The sequence below is a fragment of the Rhinatrema bivittatum genome, chromosome 5 (assembly GCF_901001135.1).
Source record: "Rhinatrema bivittatum chromosome 5, aRhiBiv1.1, whole genome shotgun sequence".
In the NCBI taxonomy this organism is placed as follows: Eukaryota; Metazoa; Chordata; class Amphibia; order Gymnophiona; family Rhinatrematidae; genus Rhinatrema; species Rhinatrema bivittatum.
In genome coordinates, this window is record NC_042619.1 from 214651969 (window position 1) to 214674069 (window position 22101).

General features: G+C 45.3%; 1 protein-coding gene across 4 annotated transcripts in view; it reads right to left on the bottom strand.

Moving 5' to 3' along the window:
* Positions 1-22101, bottom strand: part of DDX3X (DEAD-box helicase 3 X-linked) — a 293692-nt gene that overhangs the window by 163262 nt on the left and 108329 nt on the right. For all 4 annotated transcript variants that reach the window (XM_029603138.1, XM_029603137.1, XM_029603141.1 and 1 more), the window contains 6 exons: positions 21393-21497; positions 20966-21089; positions 19465-19611; positions 19277-19376; positions 18950-19085; positions 18337-18422 (listed from right to left, as the gene is read on the bottom strand). In XM_029603138.1, coding sequence (XP_029458998.1) covers positions 18337-18422; positions 18950-19085; positions 19277-19376; positions 19465-19611; positions 20966-21089; positions 21393-21497 — 698 coding nt within the window. The remainder of the gene's footprint in view (positions 1-18336; positions 18423-18949; positions 19086-19276; positions 19377-19464; positions 19612-20965; positions 21090-21392; positions 21498-22101) is intronic.

A 22101-nucleotide genomic window follows, 5' to 3' on the forward strand; every position in this document is an offset into this window, starting at 1 on the left:
CCTTGACAGTCAGAGAAAACTGACAAAAAGAAATTATAATAAAAAAAAAAGTAAACTAAAAATGTACTTGCGTGAGCTTGCCCCAGAGAAAGACGACAGACTAGAGGGCAAGCTAAACAGGGAACCAAAGGGTGAGCTGTTCCACCTGCTGGAAACAAATACTGAGAGTTCCTGGGTGGGTTCCGTCCTTATATGGGCAAGCCTCAGAACTCTGGTCTGTCTCCACCTGCTGGAACGGGGGCTTTACCCACAGTCTGGACTGATCCTGGTACGTACAGGGAATAGTGGTAGAGAACAGAAGATTTCCCTTTATGCAGATATTTTGATTTGTCTGCACCCTTGAGGTCTGGGCCAATACTTTTGCGTCAGAGAAATACAGAGTTCTCTAGCTACAAAATCATCCTCATTGCCAACTGAATGCCAATCCAGCAATGTCTAGCCAATTTTCTCTAAGGACAGTATGGTTTTCAGTACTTGAGTATGTTTTCCCTGTGATTTCCAAAATGTTTGAATTTTAGGGCCTTATTTGATATGTAAAGAAGAAAATCCAATCTTGGAGTGACATGCTGGTTTTTTGGGAGGGTAGAATCAGTTTACTTAAGATGAATAGCCTGTCTAGCTTATTGTATCATTTTCAGCATGTTCCCTGTGATGTGCTTAAAATCTTTGCAGATTAACATGGCTGATGGGCAAGTTTATTTGGAATTATAAACCTGTTCGATCTGGCCAAGTCAGCTATGGTTAAGCAAGCAACAAGGAGGAATGGCCTTGCCCAATCTCCATATTTACTACTGGACTGCAAGGCTTGTTTGCGCAGTCCTGGATGTGTCTTGGGTAGAGCTAGAACTGGAGCAGGCCAACATTGATGTGTTACGTTTTTTGCCGTGGGGCTCTCCCATGTGTCACAAGGTTTATCGGAGGAAGTCCTATATTGGCACATACCTTGCGGATCTGGCATCTAGTTTCTCATTTTCTGCAGCTGGATAGGGAGGTGATCTCACCTCACTCCTGTACTATAACTGTCTAGTTGCACTTTTTCCCCAGTTTTTAAAGCTTAGCAGGCACAAGTTTCCTTAGTGCATTTATGGAGTGAAGAGGGGGAGGGAATGGCATCCTCCTCCACTCTGGTTGAGGATTTTGGCCCAATATAAGTAGTTCAGTCAAGCTTTGCAAGGATATATTGATCTGGCTAGGCCTCTTAAGCCATTGAATGGAATTATTTTTGGGTGACCCTAAGACATGGAGAAGCATTGCTCTTATTTATCATCATGGTATTTTGTGTAGTAATTATGGTTTGTGACCTCTTCCACTCACTGAAGCTTGGAATGACAACCATGACATGGTTTTAACTAGCTGGATTGGAGGGGGTATTTGGATCTCTGCTCATATTTGTGCAAAACTGGTCTCCCTAATGCTCTGGTGTTGCACTGTACTTACCAGACATCATTTTACTCTAAAATAGTCCCCCGTTAAACGTTTGCTGGTGGGGTTGTGGGAAGATATCCCCACGTGTTCCAAACTGTACCAAAAGGTGCTAAAGTATCAGTTTTTCTGGTCCCAGGTCACTCAGGTCATGGCTGATATTCTAGGCTATTCTGTCCATCAGGCCTGGTCTTGGACTCCTGGGTAGGTGGACTGGTTCTACAATACCTGTTAAGAGCAGGTCATTGGTTGGGCAGCTGTTAACTGCTTGATTCACAATTGCAAAATTTTGGAAAGCCAGTCAGATTGGCATGCCCAAATCCAGGATAGTGCATTGAATGGCTGCATTTTGATCAAACGAATGCTTGCTATAAGCTTCAGCGCATATGGGGGCTGTATGTTGAGTACTGTAAGCTTATTTAAAATATGGAAAATGAATGCTTTACTGCAGTACCAATGGAACTCATTTGTGGATGGTACTATTTGTTATGCCTCAAATGTTTTTAAAAAGCCAGAAGACTATGAAAGCTTCCAACAGCAATTTAAGGAAAAGCCATGAGTTCCGCAAGAAAAAGAAAAAACACAACCCTACATGGATGCATGGAATAGGGCATGCTCAGTATGCTCAAAGTCCAGAAACTGACATAAGTATTCCATCGCAATGTCACCTATATATGTGACCACTACCATCTTGCTTGTCCTAGGAGAAAAAAAAATTAGGACTGGAAAAACCCAGGAGCCAGAGCACCTGGATACCTAAAGTTCCAAAAAAAAAAAAAAAGAGACACAAAGCAAAGCATGGTGAAATGACTTACCTCCGTTTCCTCTGAATACCATCAGACCAGTCCAGACAAACAAGTTATGCTACATACCTTTATGCTGACAGCAGTCCACTATCCACTTAGCTTGTTACAGGGTACTAACAATAACTATCAAATCATTACCGGTTTTTTTTGTTTGGTTTTTTTTTTTATACACCAAAAGGCTTCCAGAAAGCTAAGGAAGTGAAAGAGTAAGGAAGTGTTCCCAAAGTTAGAAACAACTCACCTGCAAAGCATAGACCTCCATTATGGTGCTTACTTTTGCTTAAGTGCCTTCAAACTCTGCAAGGCATACAGGGTATATAAAAATCCTGAAGATACTGACAGCAAAGGGAGGGTCCTGGACTGGACTGGTCTGATCATATTCAAGGAAAGGAAGTTATCAGATAATTAGTAATTTCAGAGAGTTCAGATGAACAGGATGTACCCAAACTGGTTGCTGCCCAAGCCCCTTGCAAAACTAGAGGTGAAGGTGGCTTCCTCCCTAGCCCTGATTCTAAGGAAGTAATGCTCAAAGAAATAAATAAAAAATTATATATAGGGAGTGCCACAATGATCAAGTCGTCACTTTACTAATCTCCAAAGGGGAGACAAAAAGAAGCAGTGGTGTGTCCTCATGGAATGAGCCTATACGTACTTTGGCAATGGAGTGCTAGAATCCACATAAGCTGCTATAGATACCTTCGATCCAACACATCAGTGTAGCTCAAGAGGCAGTTTCAACTTTCTGCATTCTATATACAGCCCAAAAAGATGATTGGATCACCTAAAGGCACTAGCAACCTCAAGCTCTCTCAAAAGATGTCTCCTCACGACAAACTGGTGAAGAAAGTTCTGAATCAGCTTATCTGCTAAACAAAGGCAGGGAAATACTGCTTCAAATGAAAAACTGCTTTTAATACTGGCAGGCTGGTGTTAGCATAGAGGTATATAAGAGGACATAAGCAAGCCCAATGATCTGTCTACATCTGTTGGTTGGCATGCATAACCTGCTCATCAGGACTGGTCTGACCATATGAAGAGGAAGAAAAATCCCTAGCTCCTAAAAAACTTGGAAAAAAGATGGACGTTATGGGAAGGAAAATTTGGTTCTTACCTGTTAATTTTTGCTCCTGTAGTACCACGTACCACGGATCAGTCCAGACTCCTGGATGCACCAAAGCACCTTAAACAGGGTGGGACCTGGAGAGTCCCAGAGACACCCTCGATCCCCCACATATAGCCGATAATGCCTCGCTAAAAGGTACGCAGAGATTTCCAAGTCACTGCTCTACAAATTTCCTGTGGGGACACCAACTGAGCTTCTGCCCAAGAGGTCACCTGAGAACGAATAGAATGGGCCCTAATAGCCTCAAGCCATCCCACAATGGTAGTCTTTAAGGCCTGAGAACCCTTCTGACCATTCCACAAAACGAAAAGATGATCAGATCTAAAATCATTAGGGACTTTAAGGTAGCAGAGCAACATCCTATGCACATCTAGCAGTCTAAGCTCGAGCATTAGCCTCAGAAGCTACCAAATCCATAAAGGCCAGGAACTCAATCGACTGATTACACAGAAGGCAGATACCACTTTTGGGAGAAAGGATGGCACTGTTTGCAAAGACACACCTACATCCGATATGTGAAGGAACAGAACAGCTTGCAATTTTGAAATTCTCCTTGCAAAGCAAATAGCTACCAAGAAAACAGCCTTTAGAGTCAAATCTTTGAGGGTTGCTCTGCAGATAGGTTCAAATGGGACCTCGAACCCCAAAGAACCAGACTGAGGTTCTAAGAAGGACAAACTCCTCACAGGAGTTCACAAATTGACTCCTCTAATAAACCTGATCACATCTGGATAAGACAAGAGGTAACCATCCACCTACCCTCTCAAACAAGCCAAAACCACCACCTGAACACTAAGAGTTGAAAGAGGCCCTTAACTAACCCTTCCTGAAAGACAAGACGTGGGACAGTGAAGCCCATAATGCCTACACTCCCATAGTTTCACACCAGGACTCGAAGACTTTCCAGACATGGAAGAAAGAAAGAAGTGGACTTCGGTCTTGATTGGAGAAGGGTAGTAATCGTTTAGGGGTACCCCCTCGTCCTCAAACACCTCTCAAAAGCCAAGCTGGTAGACTAAAGCAATCTGCCTGGTCAGAAAATACAGAGCCCTGCTGTAGAAGAGGGAAATGACTGAGCCGCAACGGACCCTCTACTGCGAAGTTTACCAGATCTGCAAACTACAAGCTGGTGGGGCCACCAGCACCACCTCCCCCGGATGTCTATCCGCCACAAGACCTTTCCCACCAGCAGTCATGGGGGGAAAAAAAACCCCACAGAACTCCCCGTGGCCACGGTAACACCAGAGCGTCTTCTCCTTCTGCTCCATACTCCCTTAGTCTGCTGAAAAGACGAGGAGCCTTCGCATTGCAGCACATCTCCAGATTGGCATGAAGGCAGCCCCATTTCTTGCAAATGAGCTGTATCGTCCTGTCAGACAGCTCCCAGATCGAGAAGAGCGCCACTGAGAAAATCCGCTTGGACATTGTTTATTCCTACGATATGCGATGCTGCTATTTGAACCAGGTGCTGTTCCAAAAGGATCAGCTCCTGAACCTCCAGAGCTACTGAAAGGCTCTTGGTGCCCCATGATGTAAGCTACAGCACTATCCGAAACTCGCACTGAACGCCCCTGAACCAAAGGCCAAAAAGCAAGTAACACTAACTGCATTGCTCTGGCTTCCAAGTGATTGATAGACCAAGAAGCCTCCTCCACTGACCAGGTGCCCTGGGCCCCTTGTTTCTGGCAAGGGGCCCAGGGCACTGGAATTTGTAATCAGGATCACCCAATCCAGGACTTCCAATGTGACCCATTGCATGAGGTTGGGCGTCCGCAGCCACCAAGACAGACTGTCCCTGGCTGAAGGAGGGGGGGGGGGGGGGGGGGGGAGACAGGGTGGTGAAACACCTCAGACAAGGCTCCACTAAGCCAGAAGAGCTCTCTGAAATGGACACATATGTGCAAAGGCCCACGGCACCAGATCTAGCTTTATTTAAAAACTCTATGCTGTTAATTCACCCTCACAACAGTTTACAGAAAGGCACAATAAGGAAAAACTATAATTGGTATAGATTACAAATTATACATTTGCCAACAAAAGAACGTTAACATTTCAAAAAAAGGACTGTGTTAATTAAGGCTTATATGTCGGTTGAAAAAACTGTCAAGTGGTTCAAATCTAGCATTAATATGCAATTGGAGATTATAAGGGAAAAAATGATTACTTGGTGCGACCATATCTTTCAACCGTTTTCCTCCTCTTTGTCTTTATAAAAAGCTTGTTTAAAAAGCCATGTTTTCAGACTAGTTTTAAATAGTTTCAAATTTCTCTTCAGCCTTATTTCGAGTGGCATGGAGTTCCATAGAACAGGTCCAGCCAGCAACGGTGCTCTCTCCCTTACTTGAGTGAGGTGTGTTGATTTAACAGAAGGCATAGTTAGTAGAGCTTTATTAGCAGATCTAAGGTTTCTGTGTGATACATGTATGCGCAGTGCTGTGTTACGCTACGCTAGTCTGCCTTTTCATCATGGATTAGTTTATGAATTATACACAGTGCTTTGTATTGTATTCTTTGTTCAATTGGAAGCCAGTGTAGTTCAGCAAGTGTACCTGTGATGTCTTTTTGCCTGTCAAAATTCTAGCAGCAGAATTTTGCAATATTTGGAGTAGTCTAATAGTAACTTGAGGTAGTCCTAATAGCAGAGAGTTACAGTAGTCTGTGCTCGCAAATATCATTGCCTGTAGGACTGTGCGAAAACATAGGAAAATTAGTTTCTTACCTGATAATTTTGTTCCTATAGTACCAAGGATCAGTCCAGACTGCTGGGTTATGCCTCCCCTCCAGTGTTAGCAGTGATTTCAGTCTAAGGACCATTAGTTTGGCGTAACCTTTGTGTTTCATGTTAAGCTCAGGGTCAATTATTACCCCTAGATTCTGTACTTTTATTGCCAACTCTATGGTTTGATTATTTTTGATTGCAATTGTAGGTTGTGTAAGGGGTATATTTTTTTCATTCTAGGTGTAAGAATTCAGTTTTATCAATGTTTATTACTATTTCCATTTGGTTTAGGAGGAGTTTGATTTCAAGATGCATATTTAGCCAGTTTCATTGTTTCTTCGATTGTGTTTACGATGGGTAACAGTAGTTGTATGTCATCCGCATATATGTAGTGTACTATTCCAAGTCCAGCGAGTAGGTGACATACTGGGAGGAGGTAAATGTTAAAGTGTTGCGGACAGGGCTGAACCCTGTGGGACTCCTGTTTGTAGTTTAACTTTGTCTGATAGCGTGTTTGATTTGTACTTGGAAAAATCTGTTTAGGTATGACTCAAACCAGTTTGTTATTGCATCCTATTTCCTTAGTCTATTGATTAGTATTTTGTGATTTACACAGTGTCAAATGCTGCAGAGAGATCCAATAGAATAAGAATGTAATGTGCTCCTGTATCAAAGCCTCTTAAGATATTGTCTGATATAGCTAGTAATATCTCAATACTGTAGTGTTTGCGGAAACCATGTTGTGCAGGATATAATATATTATTACTTTCTAAGTGGTTTGATAGTTTTTGAACTGTTTTTTCAATTAGTTTGGCTATTGGGGTAAGTTGGAGACTGGTCTATAGTTGCTCAGATTTAGGGGGTCAAGGTTCTTTTTCTTCATGATTGGCTTTATTATGGCTTCTTTCAGGATATCTGGCATTGATCCTTCATCTAGGGAAAGGTTGATCTTAGTTAACGTTGGAGCTGTGTTGGCTAGTTTTGTTTTTTTTTTTAATTCCATTATGGGTATGGTATCAATTGAGTGAGGAGCAGGGTTCAGGGGTTTTTCCCCATGTTCTCGACTTCAATGTGTGATATCTTCGATAGCTTGGAAGTTATCAAACCAAGAACCTTCAAATCTGCACTTCACATTTACAGATCTTCCACCCTAAATGCCAAACGTGACTTCTTCTCTGCAAGAATACATGACTATACCTACAATCCGAAAGTCCTCTTCTCATACATCTCTAAACTCACCAAGTCAGACCCCCCCCCCCTCCCATCCCTGATAATAAAGCAAAGAACAAAAGTGAACTAGCTCATTACTTCCATAGCAAAATATCTAATATCCTCCTCAGATTTCCTCCTGAAACCCCTTATACCCCAACAAGACCTCCCTTCCTAAACTCCCTTGAGCTCACTTCATTGACTGAAATCATATCCATCCTCAAAAAGATGAAGCCTGCCTCCCATCCTTCAGACACTATTCCCACAAAAGCCCTACTTTCGATCCCAGACACCATAGCCAAACCCTTAGCCAATATCATAAACAGCTCCCTCTCCTCAGGCATTGCTCCCAACCCTCAAACATGCCATGATCAAACCCCTTCTTAAAAACCCCTCCTTAGACCCACAAGAACCATCTAATTATATGCCCATCTCTAACCTCCCATTCATCTCAAAAATCATGGAGAAGGTGGTCAACTCCCAGCTAACAAACTACCTTGAAGAAAATAATTTACTCCACTCCTCAATTCAGATTCTGTAAGCACCTTAACACAGAAACCCTGCTACTCTCCCTCTCTGATCACCTCAGAGGAATGGACCAAGGTAATTGCTTCATCCTTGCCCTCTTAGACATCTCTGCTGCATTCGATACTGTAAGCCACACCCAACTTATCTCCCGTCTCTCTGACATTGGCCTCTCAGGCACTGCCCTCAATTGGTTTACATCCTAACAGACAAGTCTTAAAATTGGCAATGCCGAATCCTCCCACCATGCCCTGCCCCAAGGAGTCCCTCAAGGCTCCTCCCACTCATCCACCCTTTTCAATATCTACCTCATCCCCCTCTGTCATCTCCTTACAGACCTTGGTCTCAAGTTCTACCTTTACACAGAATATGTTCAAATCATTATTCCTGTTTGCAACTCTCTCACTAATGCAATTGAATTCTGGAAGAACTGCCTTTCCTCCATAAAAACCCTACTATCCAATCTCCACCTTGCTCTTAACTCTTCTAAAACTGAACTGCTCATCTCTCATAATACTCCCCCTAATCCCAACCTTGCAAACTATCCCTACCTTATGCAACCCTGCGCACGAAACCTTGGTATGCAACTTGACCAGCAACTGAACCTAAAAAAATCATAACAAAATCCTTAAGGAAGGCTACTACAAGCTCAACGTCAAAAAAAACTAAAACCTCTTCTGCATGGTCATACAAGCTACTCTCACGTCAAAACTGGACTACTGCAATTCACTCTTTCTAGGCTTTCCCTCCACCTCCTAAACCCCTTCAGATACTGCAGAATGCTAAAGCACGAACTATATCTAATGCCCGTAAATATGACCACATTACCCCTATCCTCAAAGGGTTGCACTGACTCCCTATCCCCTCCTGCATTCTCTATAAAACCCTCACTATAATCCACAAAGCCATACACATCCACAACTCCAATTGGCTGGAAGAACCATGTCAACCAAAACGCTCCAAGCGACTCACTAGAGCCTCCAAGAATGGGACTCTTCATGTGCCCACCCTAAAACATGCACACCTCACATCCACAAGGGAACGAGCTATTTCTATAGCTGGACCCACTTATTGGAACTCCCTACCTGCTAGCCTACGTCTGGAAACATGTCCATCCAAATTCCGAGCTAACCTCAAGACCAGGTTATTCAAACAAGCGTACCCCCAATAACCTGCCCTGCTTCCCTTGTCATTCCTAACATGCCAGCTCTTTGAGTACCTGTACATCTGTCACAACCTCTGTTATAACTTGTTTGTTATTGTAGTTGCAATCTCAGTCACAACTTCTTCTATTGTGTTGGTGGCTGCAATTTTAATTTCAACCACAATTACTATTTAACATCTATTGCCTCTGTTATCTTAGTGTTGATTTTATTGCTTGGTTCACTTTCTTCCTGTACTAAGTTTTTTGTTTCTATTTATCCCCCTCCCCTGGTCAATGTATTTTCCTCCTTGCTGTTATAATGTAAACCGATATGATGTTGCCACGAATATCTGTATAGAAAAATGTATAAATAAATCCTAAGCTCTAGGGACATGCAATCATGACAATCGCTGAACCAGAGTCTGTAGCTTGCACACTCACCTCCATCAGAAAGACCTTGGCTTGTGTCGAAATGCACCCCTAGATAACCCTGTTTCAAACTCTGGAGTAAGTGGCTCTTGGCCAAATTCACCACCCAGCCTAGCGATTGCAGAGTCCAAAGTACTGTCTGTACATCGGAATGACAACTGCTCTCCAACTTCACCCCAATTAGCCAATCGAGATAAGGATGAACCAGGACTCAGACGGTACGATCATCATGATTTTGGTGAAGGTGCGGGATGCTGTGGCCAAGCCGAACGGGAGCACCTGAAACTGGAAGTGCTGTCTAAGACCATAAACCTCGGATAGGGTTGATTATAATCCGTGAATTGGAACGTGAATATGCGCTTGTCAAATCCAGCGACACCAGGAACTCCTGGGTGCGTACAGCCGCTATCACAGACCGCAAAATTTTTCATGCGAAATAGAGGCACTTTCAATGCCGCATTCACACGTTTCAAATAGAAAATGGGGAGAAAGGGTCCCCCCTCCTTTGGGACAAAAAAGTAAATAGAACAGCGACCCGTTTGGAGTTTGTCCAGAGGCACTGGAACCACGGCCCCCCAAGGGCTGCAACCTATCCAATGTCTCCCGCACTGCACAGCACTTCTGCAGCAAGCCACAGGGGGCGATCAGCAAAGGAAAATTAGTTTACCTGATAATTTTCGTTCCTGTAGTACCTAGGATCAGTCCAGACTGCTGGGTTATGCCTCCCGTCCAGCAGATGGAGTCAGAACAGCTGAAAAGCACCCCCTAGATATACTGGTGTGCCACCTGTGATCCCTCAGTATAAAGAATATCAAAGCAGAATGAATCATAAAAACATCCACTCCTGCTGAATAGTAAACTCCTTTAACTCAACCAATGACTAGATCGAGTAAGCCTAGTGCTCTGAAAACACAAACTTGTTTCCCTATATGAAACTAGAAAACCCTGTATAACTTGCCTGAAACTACGCATCAACACGTATTCCGATACTCTGCAGCTGCAGGAACTGTAAGGAGACAAAGGAACAAAGAAATACGAGTGGACTCTCCAGTAGCAAACAGACTTGGGCGGGCGTCTGGACTGATCCTAGGTACTACAGGAACGAAAATCAGGTAAGAAACTAAATTCTTTTCCCTGTATGTACCAGGATCAGTCCAGACTGCTGGGATGTACCCGAGCCGCCTTAAATGGGGTGGGACCCAGAGAGTCCTGCTCGAATCACAGTGCTACCAAAAGAATCCGCCGACGGATCACGGATGTCTAACCGATAGTGTCGAGCGAGTGTGCACAAGGACTTCCAAGTGGCTGCCCTGCAAATCTCTTGGGGAGACACAAACTGACTTTCAGCCCTTGATGCCACCTGAGAACGAAGAGAGTGAGCCTTAAGCCCATCCGATACAGGACGTCTGCACCCGATGTATGCGGAAGCAATCGTGCTTTTCAACCAGTGGGCGACAGTAGTCTTGGAAGCCTGAAGACCCTTTTTGGGGCCATTCCACAAAACAAATAGATGATCCGACCGTCGAAAATCATTAGTCACCGCCAGGTACTGCAGAAGTGCCCGTCAGACATCCAAACACCTCTGATCCCGATCTTGAGAAGAGCAAATATCCTCCTCAGAAAAGGCAGGTAATTCCACCACATGATTGACATGGAAGGCCGAAACCACCTTAGGCAAGAAAGAAGGCATTGTGTGTAGGGATACCCCAGACTCAGATATAAGCAAAAATGGCTCCCTGCACGACAATGCCTGAAGTTCCAAAACACGACGTGCTGAAGAAATAGCCACTAGAAATACTGTCTTGAGAGTTAAATCCTTCAAAGTGGCTCTCTTGATAGGTTCAAATGGAGAAGCGCAGAGACCACGGAGAACCAAATTCAAGTTCCAGGATGGACATGGAGCCCTAACAGGGGGGGCACACATTCCTAACCCCATGTAAAAAAACGAACATCCGGGTGGCAGGCAAGAGAAGAACCATCAATCCTGCCCCTCAGACAGCCCAGGGCCACTACCTGCATGCAAAGCGAACTGTAAGCTAAGCCCTTTTTCAAACAGTCCTGCAAAGACACGAGAATATGCCCCACAGAGGCCCTCCGTGGCATCAGCTTTAACCTACTGCACCAGGAGTCAAAGACCTTCCAAACTCTAGTATAGGCGAGAGAAGTCGAGGACTTGTGTGCCCTGAGAAGAGTAACCCTCTCAGTTGTCTCCGTGATAAGCCAAGCTGCTAGACAAAAGCGATCCGCCAGATGGAAAGATACTGGGCCTTGACTCAAGATTCGGGAAATGACAGGTGCAATGGACCGTCCACTGCCAGATTGACCAGATCCGCGAATCATGGCCTTCTTAGCCACTCCAGGGCCACTAGAATTACCAGACCCTGGTGAGATTTGATGAGTCTCAACACCTTTCCCACTAGGGGCCACAGGGGAAACACAAAGGAGGATGAATGGAGGCCACGAAGTACCAGCGCATCCACCCCTTCCGATCCGTGTTCCCTCTTTCAACTGAAGAAACAAGTTATGAGTTATGAGTTGCATCGCCTCGGCTGACAGTTCCCACTCTCCTGGATCCAGGTGTTGTCGACTGAGAAAGTCTGCCTGAACATTGTCCACGCCTGCGATGTGCAAGGCCGCGATGCAGGTCAGATTGTTAATGGCCTGGGCGGAATGCAAAGTCGCTACAGCAGCCACCGGGCGACTTCTTGTGCCTCCTTGCCTGTTTATATACACCACGGTGGTCGCATTGTCTGAGAGAATTCGCACCACCTGACAGTGCACCATCGGGAGGAGTTGATGCAAGGCCAGACGATCTGCCCAGGTCTCCAAGCGACTGATAGACCATGTGGCCTGCCGGGGGGACCATAGTCACTGCACTGCTCGGGACTGACAGACCGCCCCCCACCCGGATAGACTGGTATCTGTCGTAACAAGGATCCAAGGTGGAGGTTCCAAGTCCACCCCCTGAAGGAGATGGTCTGGTATTAACCACCAACTGAGACTGGACCGTGCCGGCTCCGGCAAGGGCAATAGCATGTTGTAAGTCCTCTGACTTGGGATCCCAGCGGGAAAGCAGTGCCCCCTGCAAAGGGTGCATATGAGCAAAGGCCCAAGGGACCATTTCCAGAATAGAAGTCATATGCCCAAGTACCTGTAAATAATCCCAGGCCGTAGGCAATGGCAGTTCAACAGGTTCCACACCTGAGCCATTAAACTGACTATCCATTGTCGAGGAAGAAACCCTTTTCCTGAGGTATCGAATTGGGCTCCCAGAAACTCCAGGTCCTAAGTTGGGGTTAGATGGCTCTTCGTGAAGTTGATCACCCAACCTAGCGCCTTGTAGCTGCTCCACCACTGACTGAACCGCTAGCTTGCACAGAGCTTCTGACTTGGCCCTTATGAGCCAATCGTCCAGATAGGGATGCACTGGTATCCCTTGGCGGCAAAGTGAAGCCGCAACCACCACCAATACTTTGGTGAAAATTCTGGGGGCTGTTGCCAAACTGAACAGCAGGGCGCAAATCTGATAATGGTCCCCCAGAACCATGAACCTCAGAAATCTGATGGTGCTCCTGAATTCCAATGTGGAGATACGTCTCGGCTAGATCCAAAGCAGCCAAAAATTCTCCCTTGTGGACGCCAGAAATGACAGACCTCAGAGTCTCCATACGAAAACACAGAACGCGCAAAGCTCTGTTGACCTGTTTCAAGTCCAACATTGGTCAGAATGTTCCTTCCTTCTTTGGAACCACGAAGTAAATTGAATACAGACCGGTCCGACACTTGGCAGGCGGGACTGGGACCACCGTTCCCAGCGCCCGTAAACAGTCCCAATATCTGCGCAATAACTTGTTGCTTTGCCAGAGGACCGCAAGGGGACACAAGAAACAGATCTCTGAGCAGGTGAGCAAAATCCAAAATGTAACCGTGACTTATAACATCGAGGACCCACTGGTCCGATGTTATCTTGACCCATTCCTCCCGAAACAGGAACAGGCGACCCCCGATTAAAGGAACGGAGGAATGGGCCGGCACTGCTTCATTGTGCCGCCTTATTGGGGGTAAAGGCATGCAATGCCCTCGAACGTTGAGGCCGTCTGCCACGAAAGGAGTGCGTCCAAGCCTGTGACAGACGCCTGTTGTCTCCGTGCGGAGGAAACACCCCTCCCTGCACTGAACAGTCGTTGACCACGAAAACAGCCTCTGAAATTCCCAAAAGTGCGAAACTGCTTGGGCTTGTCCTCTGGCAACTTGTAGACCTTTTTGACCCCCAAGTCCTTAATGAGCTGCTCCAGCTAGTCTCCGAACCACCATTTCCCCTTAAAGGGGAAGGAACCTAATCGGGACTTGGAAGCATCTGCAGCCCAGTGTCGAAGCCATAGTAAGTGCCTTGCGGATACCGCCGAGGACATAGTGCGGGCAGAAGTCCGAAGGAGATCATATAAGGTGCCTGCAGTATATGCAACCGCAGATTCCATGCGGTTTGCCTGCTCCGCCTCTTCAGGCGGTAGGTCCTGGGTCATAAGCATGAGGCTGCTACAGACTGCAGCCCGAACACCTAATGCAGAAACCTCAAATGCGCTTCAACAAAACCTCCAGCTTCCTATCCTGGAGATCCTTAAGCGCTGCTCCCCCACATCACGGAAATAGTAGTATGTTTAATGATGGCCGTGACCGCCGAGTCCACTTTGAGAAGATCTAATGATTCAGCCGGGAGGGGGTACAGCTTCTCCATAGCCCTGCTAACCCTTAATGAGATCTCTGGAAAATCCCATTCCCTAGATACTATCTGAAATAATTTTGGATGAAATGGGAAGGGTCTGAGGGGGTCTCTTAATTCCCACCAAAACAAAATCCCCCAGGGCTTGAGATTGAGCTTGAGATTCCGGGCCCCCCCCCCCCCCGACCTGCGGGATTAAGGGATCCAGCTCATCCTTATCAAATAAATGAAGGATCTGGGGTGTCATCCCCTTCAACCAGGACATTTCCCTCTAAATCACCCCCTACATCCAGAATCAAGGAGTCTGGGAACAGGACAGCTGGCTCTGCATCCCCCGGATTTACTGGCAGCCGGGGACAACGAACCCCTGCATTCCCAGCACCTGCAGCGGACTTGGAGATTTTAGGGGGAGAGGGACCCGCATCCTCCTAGCCAGCCTCTGCCTCTAGGAAGGCTTGATGCATCAGCAGAACAAACCGAAGAAAATGGAACTCGCCTTTTTAAAGCTGTCTCTGCGGGTCGGGGGGGGGAGGGGGTTTATACACTGTGAAATCGCAATTGCGTTGTGGGCTGAGGGCCGGAGGAGAATCAGGAGGGAAATTTCCTCTGTCCGACGCTGCATACTCAGCATTTCATGCAGCTGCGAAAGGGGGGACCCACGTGCAGTGCTCTGCCTCCGAGAAGGTCCCTTGCCCCCAGGAAGACAACGGGAGCAGAGACCCTCTCCAGAGAGCTGCGCCCCCGACTCCCCGCAGGCCAACGCACGCGGCATAGCAGCCTGAAGCTGCTAGAGCAGGGGGGGAAAAAAAAAAAAAGCGTGCAAAAACAGCAGAGCTGTTACTGAGGTAAAATAAAAACGCGCCGGGTGACCTGGCCACCCCCTCCGGAGTCCCAGGACCCTAGCGTTGCAGGCTGGGGCCAACGAAGCGATCAAACAGCCTGCCACCAACAGGACTTACTGTATACCTTTTTTATAAAAGTAAAATCTGATCCCCGCTTCTTTTCTGAGATAGTTGAGCCCCCTTCAGAGGTGAAACACCCCTGGAATATACATACAGCGGGGAGAGTGACCGGCCCACCGGTAAATACTCCCCCTGGTCCCAAGGGATCACTATCTCCGGGAAATAGGCCTTAGGGCACTGCCCTGCCAAGAATCAGAACTTCACCCAATGCATGTAAAAAGAAAGGACAGAAACCAAACCTATCCGCTGATCTAACTATCTTAAACAAAAAATTGATCTAGTCAAAGGTCAGCAAAAAGTCAAACCTGAATAACCAAACTCAAATTTAGAAAAGATCAGGATCACAGGTTATGCCTCTCAATCTGCTGGAGTCAGATATATACTGAGGGATTGCAGGTGGCACACCAGTATATATCTAGGGGGTGCTTTTCAGCTTTTCTCTGACTCCATCTGCTGGACGGGAGGCATAACCCAGCAGTCTGGACTAATCCTGGTACGTACAGGGAACAGGTTGTGGACAAGGCGAGCAAATTCTAATGTGACTCTGGCCCACTCTCGTAAAAACATGCCATCCGACCCCCTATAAAAGGAATAGCGGAGTGGGCTGGCCTCGCCTCATTGTGACCGTTTGGAACCTGAGGATCATCCAGTGATGTGGGTTCTGAAGGGTCGATGTCCTCCTCAAAAGGACTGCCCCCAAGATGAAAGAGGCCTCAGTCGCTATGCACTCTGCAGTTGCCGAGATACTGTCCCAAAATCGAAGGAAAATTGTCTGCCCTTAGACTTGTCTTCTGGCAATCTATGCACCTTAGTGTCACCTAATTGCTTCTCTGGCTGATCCTGCTCCTCAAATAGAGTCTGCCTTTGAATGGCAGAGATGCCAGCTGGGACTTAGATGAAACGTCCACCAACCAACCAACCAGTTACAGAGCCATAAGAGATGCCTTGTGTACCTCCAGAAGCCTGGCCCGCCTGGGAACGCTGCACCCAGCATAAGCATGCCCTCTGCATGAAGCTGGAACAGATAGCTGCATGGAGAAAAGCTGAGACCTTGAAAATTCGCTTGAGATGGACCTCCAGCTTGTGGTCCTGAACATCCTTCAGAGCCACCGCTCACACAACTGGAATGATCTTTGACGGCAGAGATCGCGACTTCTACCTTAGGGAGCGCAAAGGTTTCCAGGGTTTGCTCCAGCAAGGTATAAAGCTTGGCCATAGCCCTGCCGACTTGCAATCCCATGTCCAGGTTACCCCACTCCTGGGTCCTCCCGGAAGGAGGGCTCCGCATGCCCTCTAAGACTGGATCCGCTCAGTCCTTGCGAGAGTTGCCAAGTGGAGGCTGGAGCCCCAGCTCCTCCTAAACTCTGGGAATGAGCAGGGTCAGTTCCTCCCTGCGGAACTGGAGGATCTTGGGGTTATCACCTTTAGCAGCAGGCCCCAGATCAATCTCATCCCCCTGCATAGCTGCCACGTCCAAATCCGCCTTCCAGCCCTGCAAGAGTGGCACCCCTCCACCTGCAGAGCCATGTTAGGCAAACTCAGCTCCCTGGCAATCTGTGTGTTCTGCAATGGCCCAGGTCCGTACCGATCCCACCTCTGGAAACAAGTGGGAAGAGTTCTTGTCCGCCCCGGTGGGACCCAACTCCTTCCTGCTGAGCCAAAAAGGCCTTATGCATCAAAAAGAACAAACTCTGGCGAGAACGAATTTGGGCCAGTGGGGAGCAATTGGAACCTCAAGCTGTTCTTACCCACAGGTATGGGACTTTGCTCCAGGTAGCCCTCATGGTCCCCCTTGTCCCCCAATAGGACCTGGGAGAACCAGGGAAAGCTTGGGAAGATCCCCAGCGGTCCCTGACAGAGGTCAGACTGCCAGGGGATCCAAGATGGCCAGTTTACACGGTTAGAACATCAGGAGGCTGCATGCAGATTGCTCTGCTCTGGTCTGCACAGGTGTGATTTTTCTCTGCTTGGCAGGTGAAGGGAGATTAGAGGGTCCCTCCCCACCCGAAGCACAGCCCGAACACAGACTGCGGTGATTCAGCCATTCAGAAGCCGCTCCACATACACAGCAGGCCACCCCTTGTACCATCACGTCGCCGGAGCAGGAGGGGTGGAAAAAAAAAAATAGTAAAAATACCCCTGAGATTCCCCGATGAAAGGAGCCCTGAAAAACCATGGGGTGGGGTCATCCTACCTGCCTTTATAGACTAATAGCTTTCTTCTTTTTTTTTTTAACCCTTAGGTTAAATAAACTGAAAACAAAATCTCACACCAGCTTCCTGTTCCAGACACTGAAGAGAACTGTCCAGCTCAATTCAGCAAGTTAATAAAAAGGAGAGGAAAGTGAAGGGGGGGGGGGGGGGGAAGCCCATTAAAAAAAATTCTAATCATTTAAGAGATCTCGTGAAGGGGAGGGATCTGGACGACCAGATGTACACCCCACAAATCCTGAATCAGGCTTACAAGAGGGTTGCCAACCCCCAGCCTGTCCACCTCAACCAAATAGGATTGGGATCCCTTACTAGGAACCCCCGACCCCTGAGAGGAAGGCTCAGAGCTACCAAAAAAAAAAAATAAAGGGGGGGGGGGAAAGATACTAGACCAAACTACAGGTTTATGCAGCCACCATCTGCTGGAGACAAATACTGAGGAACTGCAGGTAGCAGTTATGTGTCAGTTTTACTTTGTGTCTCCATCTGCTGGCACGGATGAATGGATCCAGGAGTCTGGACTGATCCGGGTATGTACAGGGAACATCCTATAAGTGGTATTTTTCTATAATAGAGAATGTTTCCTGAGGATTTTCTTACACATACAATTGAATTTTTAAGCTTTATGATGGGGGGGGGGGGGGGGGAGAGAACTACTTTGGTAAGCACTCACATTAAGGTGCTAAGCACAGTGGAAGTGTTTGGTAATCATTTTTATATATTTGTGTGCCCATCTGCTTACAGCCAAAATTAAAAGCAAAAAAAGTTGTAAGTTACAGTATTTTTGTAATCCTAAAAGCTTAAGACACCTAAATTTTCTAAATATATTTCTACCTCTGCCAAATACTGATTTGCTATGCAATCTTTGCAACTGAAAGCAGCTCATTTTTCAGTTGAACCAAAAAAGTGACAATAGAGAGCAATACCTTTATTGGACCAACTAAATTCATTAATCATAGCTGTGTAATGAAAAAATGACTACCATCTTTAAATTCAACCAAGTGGTCAGTGTTTGTTTTGCTAGTAAAGTCTAACACTTGGCTAGCATCTTCTACATATATACTTACCCGCGCCATGCTTAAAGCTTCCCCAGGGCCATCTGCATAGATCTGGCTCAAGATTGGCAGAAGAAATGCAGCAGTTTTGCCAGAACCTATTAATTGAATTGCAGCATGTTAGTGTTCACAGGTTAGTTCTGACACAGAAACCATGTGGCAATGACCTCTTATGAAATGAGATGCCAGCAACTGTAGAAACAGTTGAACATTTAATGTCAAACTGCTAAATCAGCAACATGAAAATGAATTTAAGTTCTCCCACCTAACCTGTCAGCACTAGCTGAAGAATTTATCAACTGCCAAAGGCAGAAGAGCAAACATGCATTCAATGCTTAAGACATTAGGAAAATCCCTAAAGTGGGCTCTAGTGAACACAGCCCCAGTTCTAAGTTAATTCTACAAATTGGCATCCTCATGTCAAAACTACCAACCCATTCACCATACTCAAATGAAAAAGCAGCATGACACGTTAAATTCATGTTAGTTTTGGCAGTGTAAAGATGTACCAACAGCAGGTTTTTGACTGGCTATACAAAGCAGTTTTAGCCAGTTTTCATACACTGATTTGACTGGATTCTTCATGGAAAGGACAGATGCAGTGGGATGTGGGTAGTCGGCCTACCAGTCTGGGCACAGGCCATCAGGTCTCTCTTCTGCTTTATAATAGGGATGGCATGTTTCTGTACTGGAGTAGGACGTGTATAACGAGTCAGCTCAATGTTGCCCATGATGATTTCTCCCATGTCAACATCATGAAACTGGAGAGAAAAAGAAATTCTTGATTAAGCCTAGATTTAAATATCAAATATAGTTGAGGTAGAATTAAAATTTTACTTCTGTACATGCACCTGAAGAAAAGTTATTGAATACAAATTATGGCTTCCTATTCATTAACACTCCAACACAAGAACAAACTGTTTTACCCACCCCACCCGAATGGACTACGTACACTTTCGATGTGAGGAGGGCAGTTGGAGCCTGTTGCTTCAACAGGAATGTCATCATACTTCTCAAAGTTAATGCCTGTATTCCCTCCAGAGAAGAGTTCCCTGCAAAAAAAATAATTTACACTTACCTAAATGAACTTCCCTATAAAACTCAGATTTAATGTACAGATTATATTTAAGTATCACTCACTGTTCAATTCTATCATTAGGTGCAAGTGGTTTTGACCAGTCATCTTCGTCACATTTATCTTCAGACCAACGACTGCTTCTACCAAAGCCACCTCTATCACCACGGCTTCCAAATCCATCCAAGCCATCTCTTCCACGTTCATCAAATCTAGACAAGGCACAAATCCAATGTGTGAGACAGTCAACTAAGATAGGTATCCCCCGGTTTTAATGGATATGCAATTTGGGAAGTTTCTAAATTGTATGATCGTAAACTGCAGTTTCATGTACAAAGTAAGCAGTTTTAATTCCCATTAACAAGGCAGCAAGACCGAAAAGGACAGGACAGCTGTGCTGTCCACTCAACTACAAATCCCTGCTCCTGAACAGACTAAAATGTCCAAGTAGGAAATCGTTAAAATTTAAAAAAAAAAAAAAAGGGATCTCCAATTGTGCATGCTTCTGGTGAGAAAATACCCATCACCGGAGGGCTATGTAAAGACCTGAGGGGCAGCTACAAAAATATTTAAACATGGAATGCTACACTACACAAATAGCACTTCATCACAAAAAGGGCTGTTCTCACTCCTGCAAATATTTACATTGCCAAATTTTACATATTTGGACTTGCAGTTATCTGCCTTTTTGTGGCAGATATGAAAGCCAGAATGAAGATTTTACCCACCACCCTTATTTTCAAAAATTCAAAACTGTAGAAATTGTAACCTTATATTTAAGTCTGTTCTGTATGCACCAGCTAGTACACCTGCATTAACCTGAATGGCATAAAAGTATGAAGTTCTTACCTGAAGAAGAGTGGGGTTACAGTTTTAGGTCTGGTAAACCAGGGTTTGAGTAAATTCAGGATACAGGACTAACCTCAGCATTATTAGCCAGGAAAAAGGGCACAGTCACCTTACTTGTGTACAAAACACAAGGGGTTTAACAAACTTATCACAATATTAAAAAAAAATTCTCTAAAATCTTACCCAAGAAGCATTACACTAATCATTAACTTCTACAGGGTGGCCCATGGAAAAGTAGCCTGCCTCCAATACCAGTGCATTGGAGGCAGGCTACTTTTCCATGGGCCACCCTGTAGTTTAGTCCAGTCATGGAAAGGACATTACCCCAATGAAACAGGTTAACTTGTGGCTCAAGTATTCCAATCAGCACATATGAAACAGTAGATTAGATTAGAGGAAGCTATTTTGTCTTTGGAACCTCATCCAAATGACCCTTCTCAACTGACAGATCTAGATTTATCCCAAACCTTTGTTTAGTGAAATCAAAAGCTGTCTAGTTAGAGCATATGCATGACCTCCCTTTAATCAAGGGATCAAAAAATTAATGGTACTGCTTCTATCAGCTATACCTTCCAACCCAAAGAAAATGCTGAGGATAGTTTCCAGTTCTAAAGTTGCTAAACTCATTCTCAGATGTGATCAGAACCAAAATGGCTAGTTTAACTGAAAATATTACTAAAACTCATTACCTGCTTACACAGTCAGAAAAATACCCACCTTCCTCTGGACCCATTTCCACGATCAAAGCAGCTAGATTTTCCACCTCTTTCATTGCGGGAGCCAAAACTGCTGTAAGCATCCCTGTCTCTGCCAGAGCTCCACCCATCCCGGTCATATAACCCTGAAGAAAGAAGTTGCTTTCATTATGTGGCACAGATGTTACAATGTTCAGTTGATATTTGACAAACTGAATGCCCCAGTCATCTGCCAACTAAGTGATAACACCAGAGACAGCAATAAGATTCAGGCATAAACTACATTTAACCTGCAAGAGATTAAGTTTAAACACGGCCAAAATGCCAATCCTGTCAGTATGAAAAATTTAACAGAATAGTTTGTGCTTTAAACTTGCTGTTCAACACTGTTACAGCTTCAATTGTGCCTCTTTAGGAAGGAAATTTCTAGAAACCACACCAATGTTTACCTCTGTCATTGCGCCCAGATCCTCTGGCGCCAAAACCATTCATCCGGCTGTCACGGTCATCATGATACCCATTCACATATCCATTACCTCCACGGCCAGAGTCATCTTCAAGACAACAGAAGTTACTGATACAATATTGTGCACAAATGAAGATAATTTCAAACTGTTTAACAGAGGGGATGTGAGGTATCAGCACTTGCTATTACCAATGGATCAAGAACTACAGCCAAATGCAATATTCTAGTCTTCAGTCCAGGTATCAAAAAGGGGAGGCCACTAAAATGATAAATGACCTGTGAATTCCAGTGGACAACCTAACCAAAAGTAGAGCAAAAGTTACGTAAATCAGAGTGAGGCTAACAAAACTGATATCAAGTCTTCCTGAAACTAACAGCAATACAGAAACATGGGTTCAATTCCTAAGCCCACATTTTCCCACAAGCCACAATGGTGGTTACCAATGGGCAGATTAGGTATGTGTACTAGAAGCCACACAACAGGGCCCTTGTTTCACATATTAGAACTGGGAGGAACTTCCACAATTTGAGTGTGAAACATTTAAAAAAATATTTGTTTTGAAACCCTTTTCCCTTCATGAGTGCATAGTGAATAATCCTGCCACTAATCATTAGCTTGTGTCCGTTTTCTTCCCCAAGGATACAAGTTACTGCAGTTTAGGTTAAGTAACAGTGGTATCAAAGACACTGAA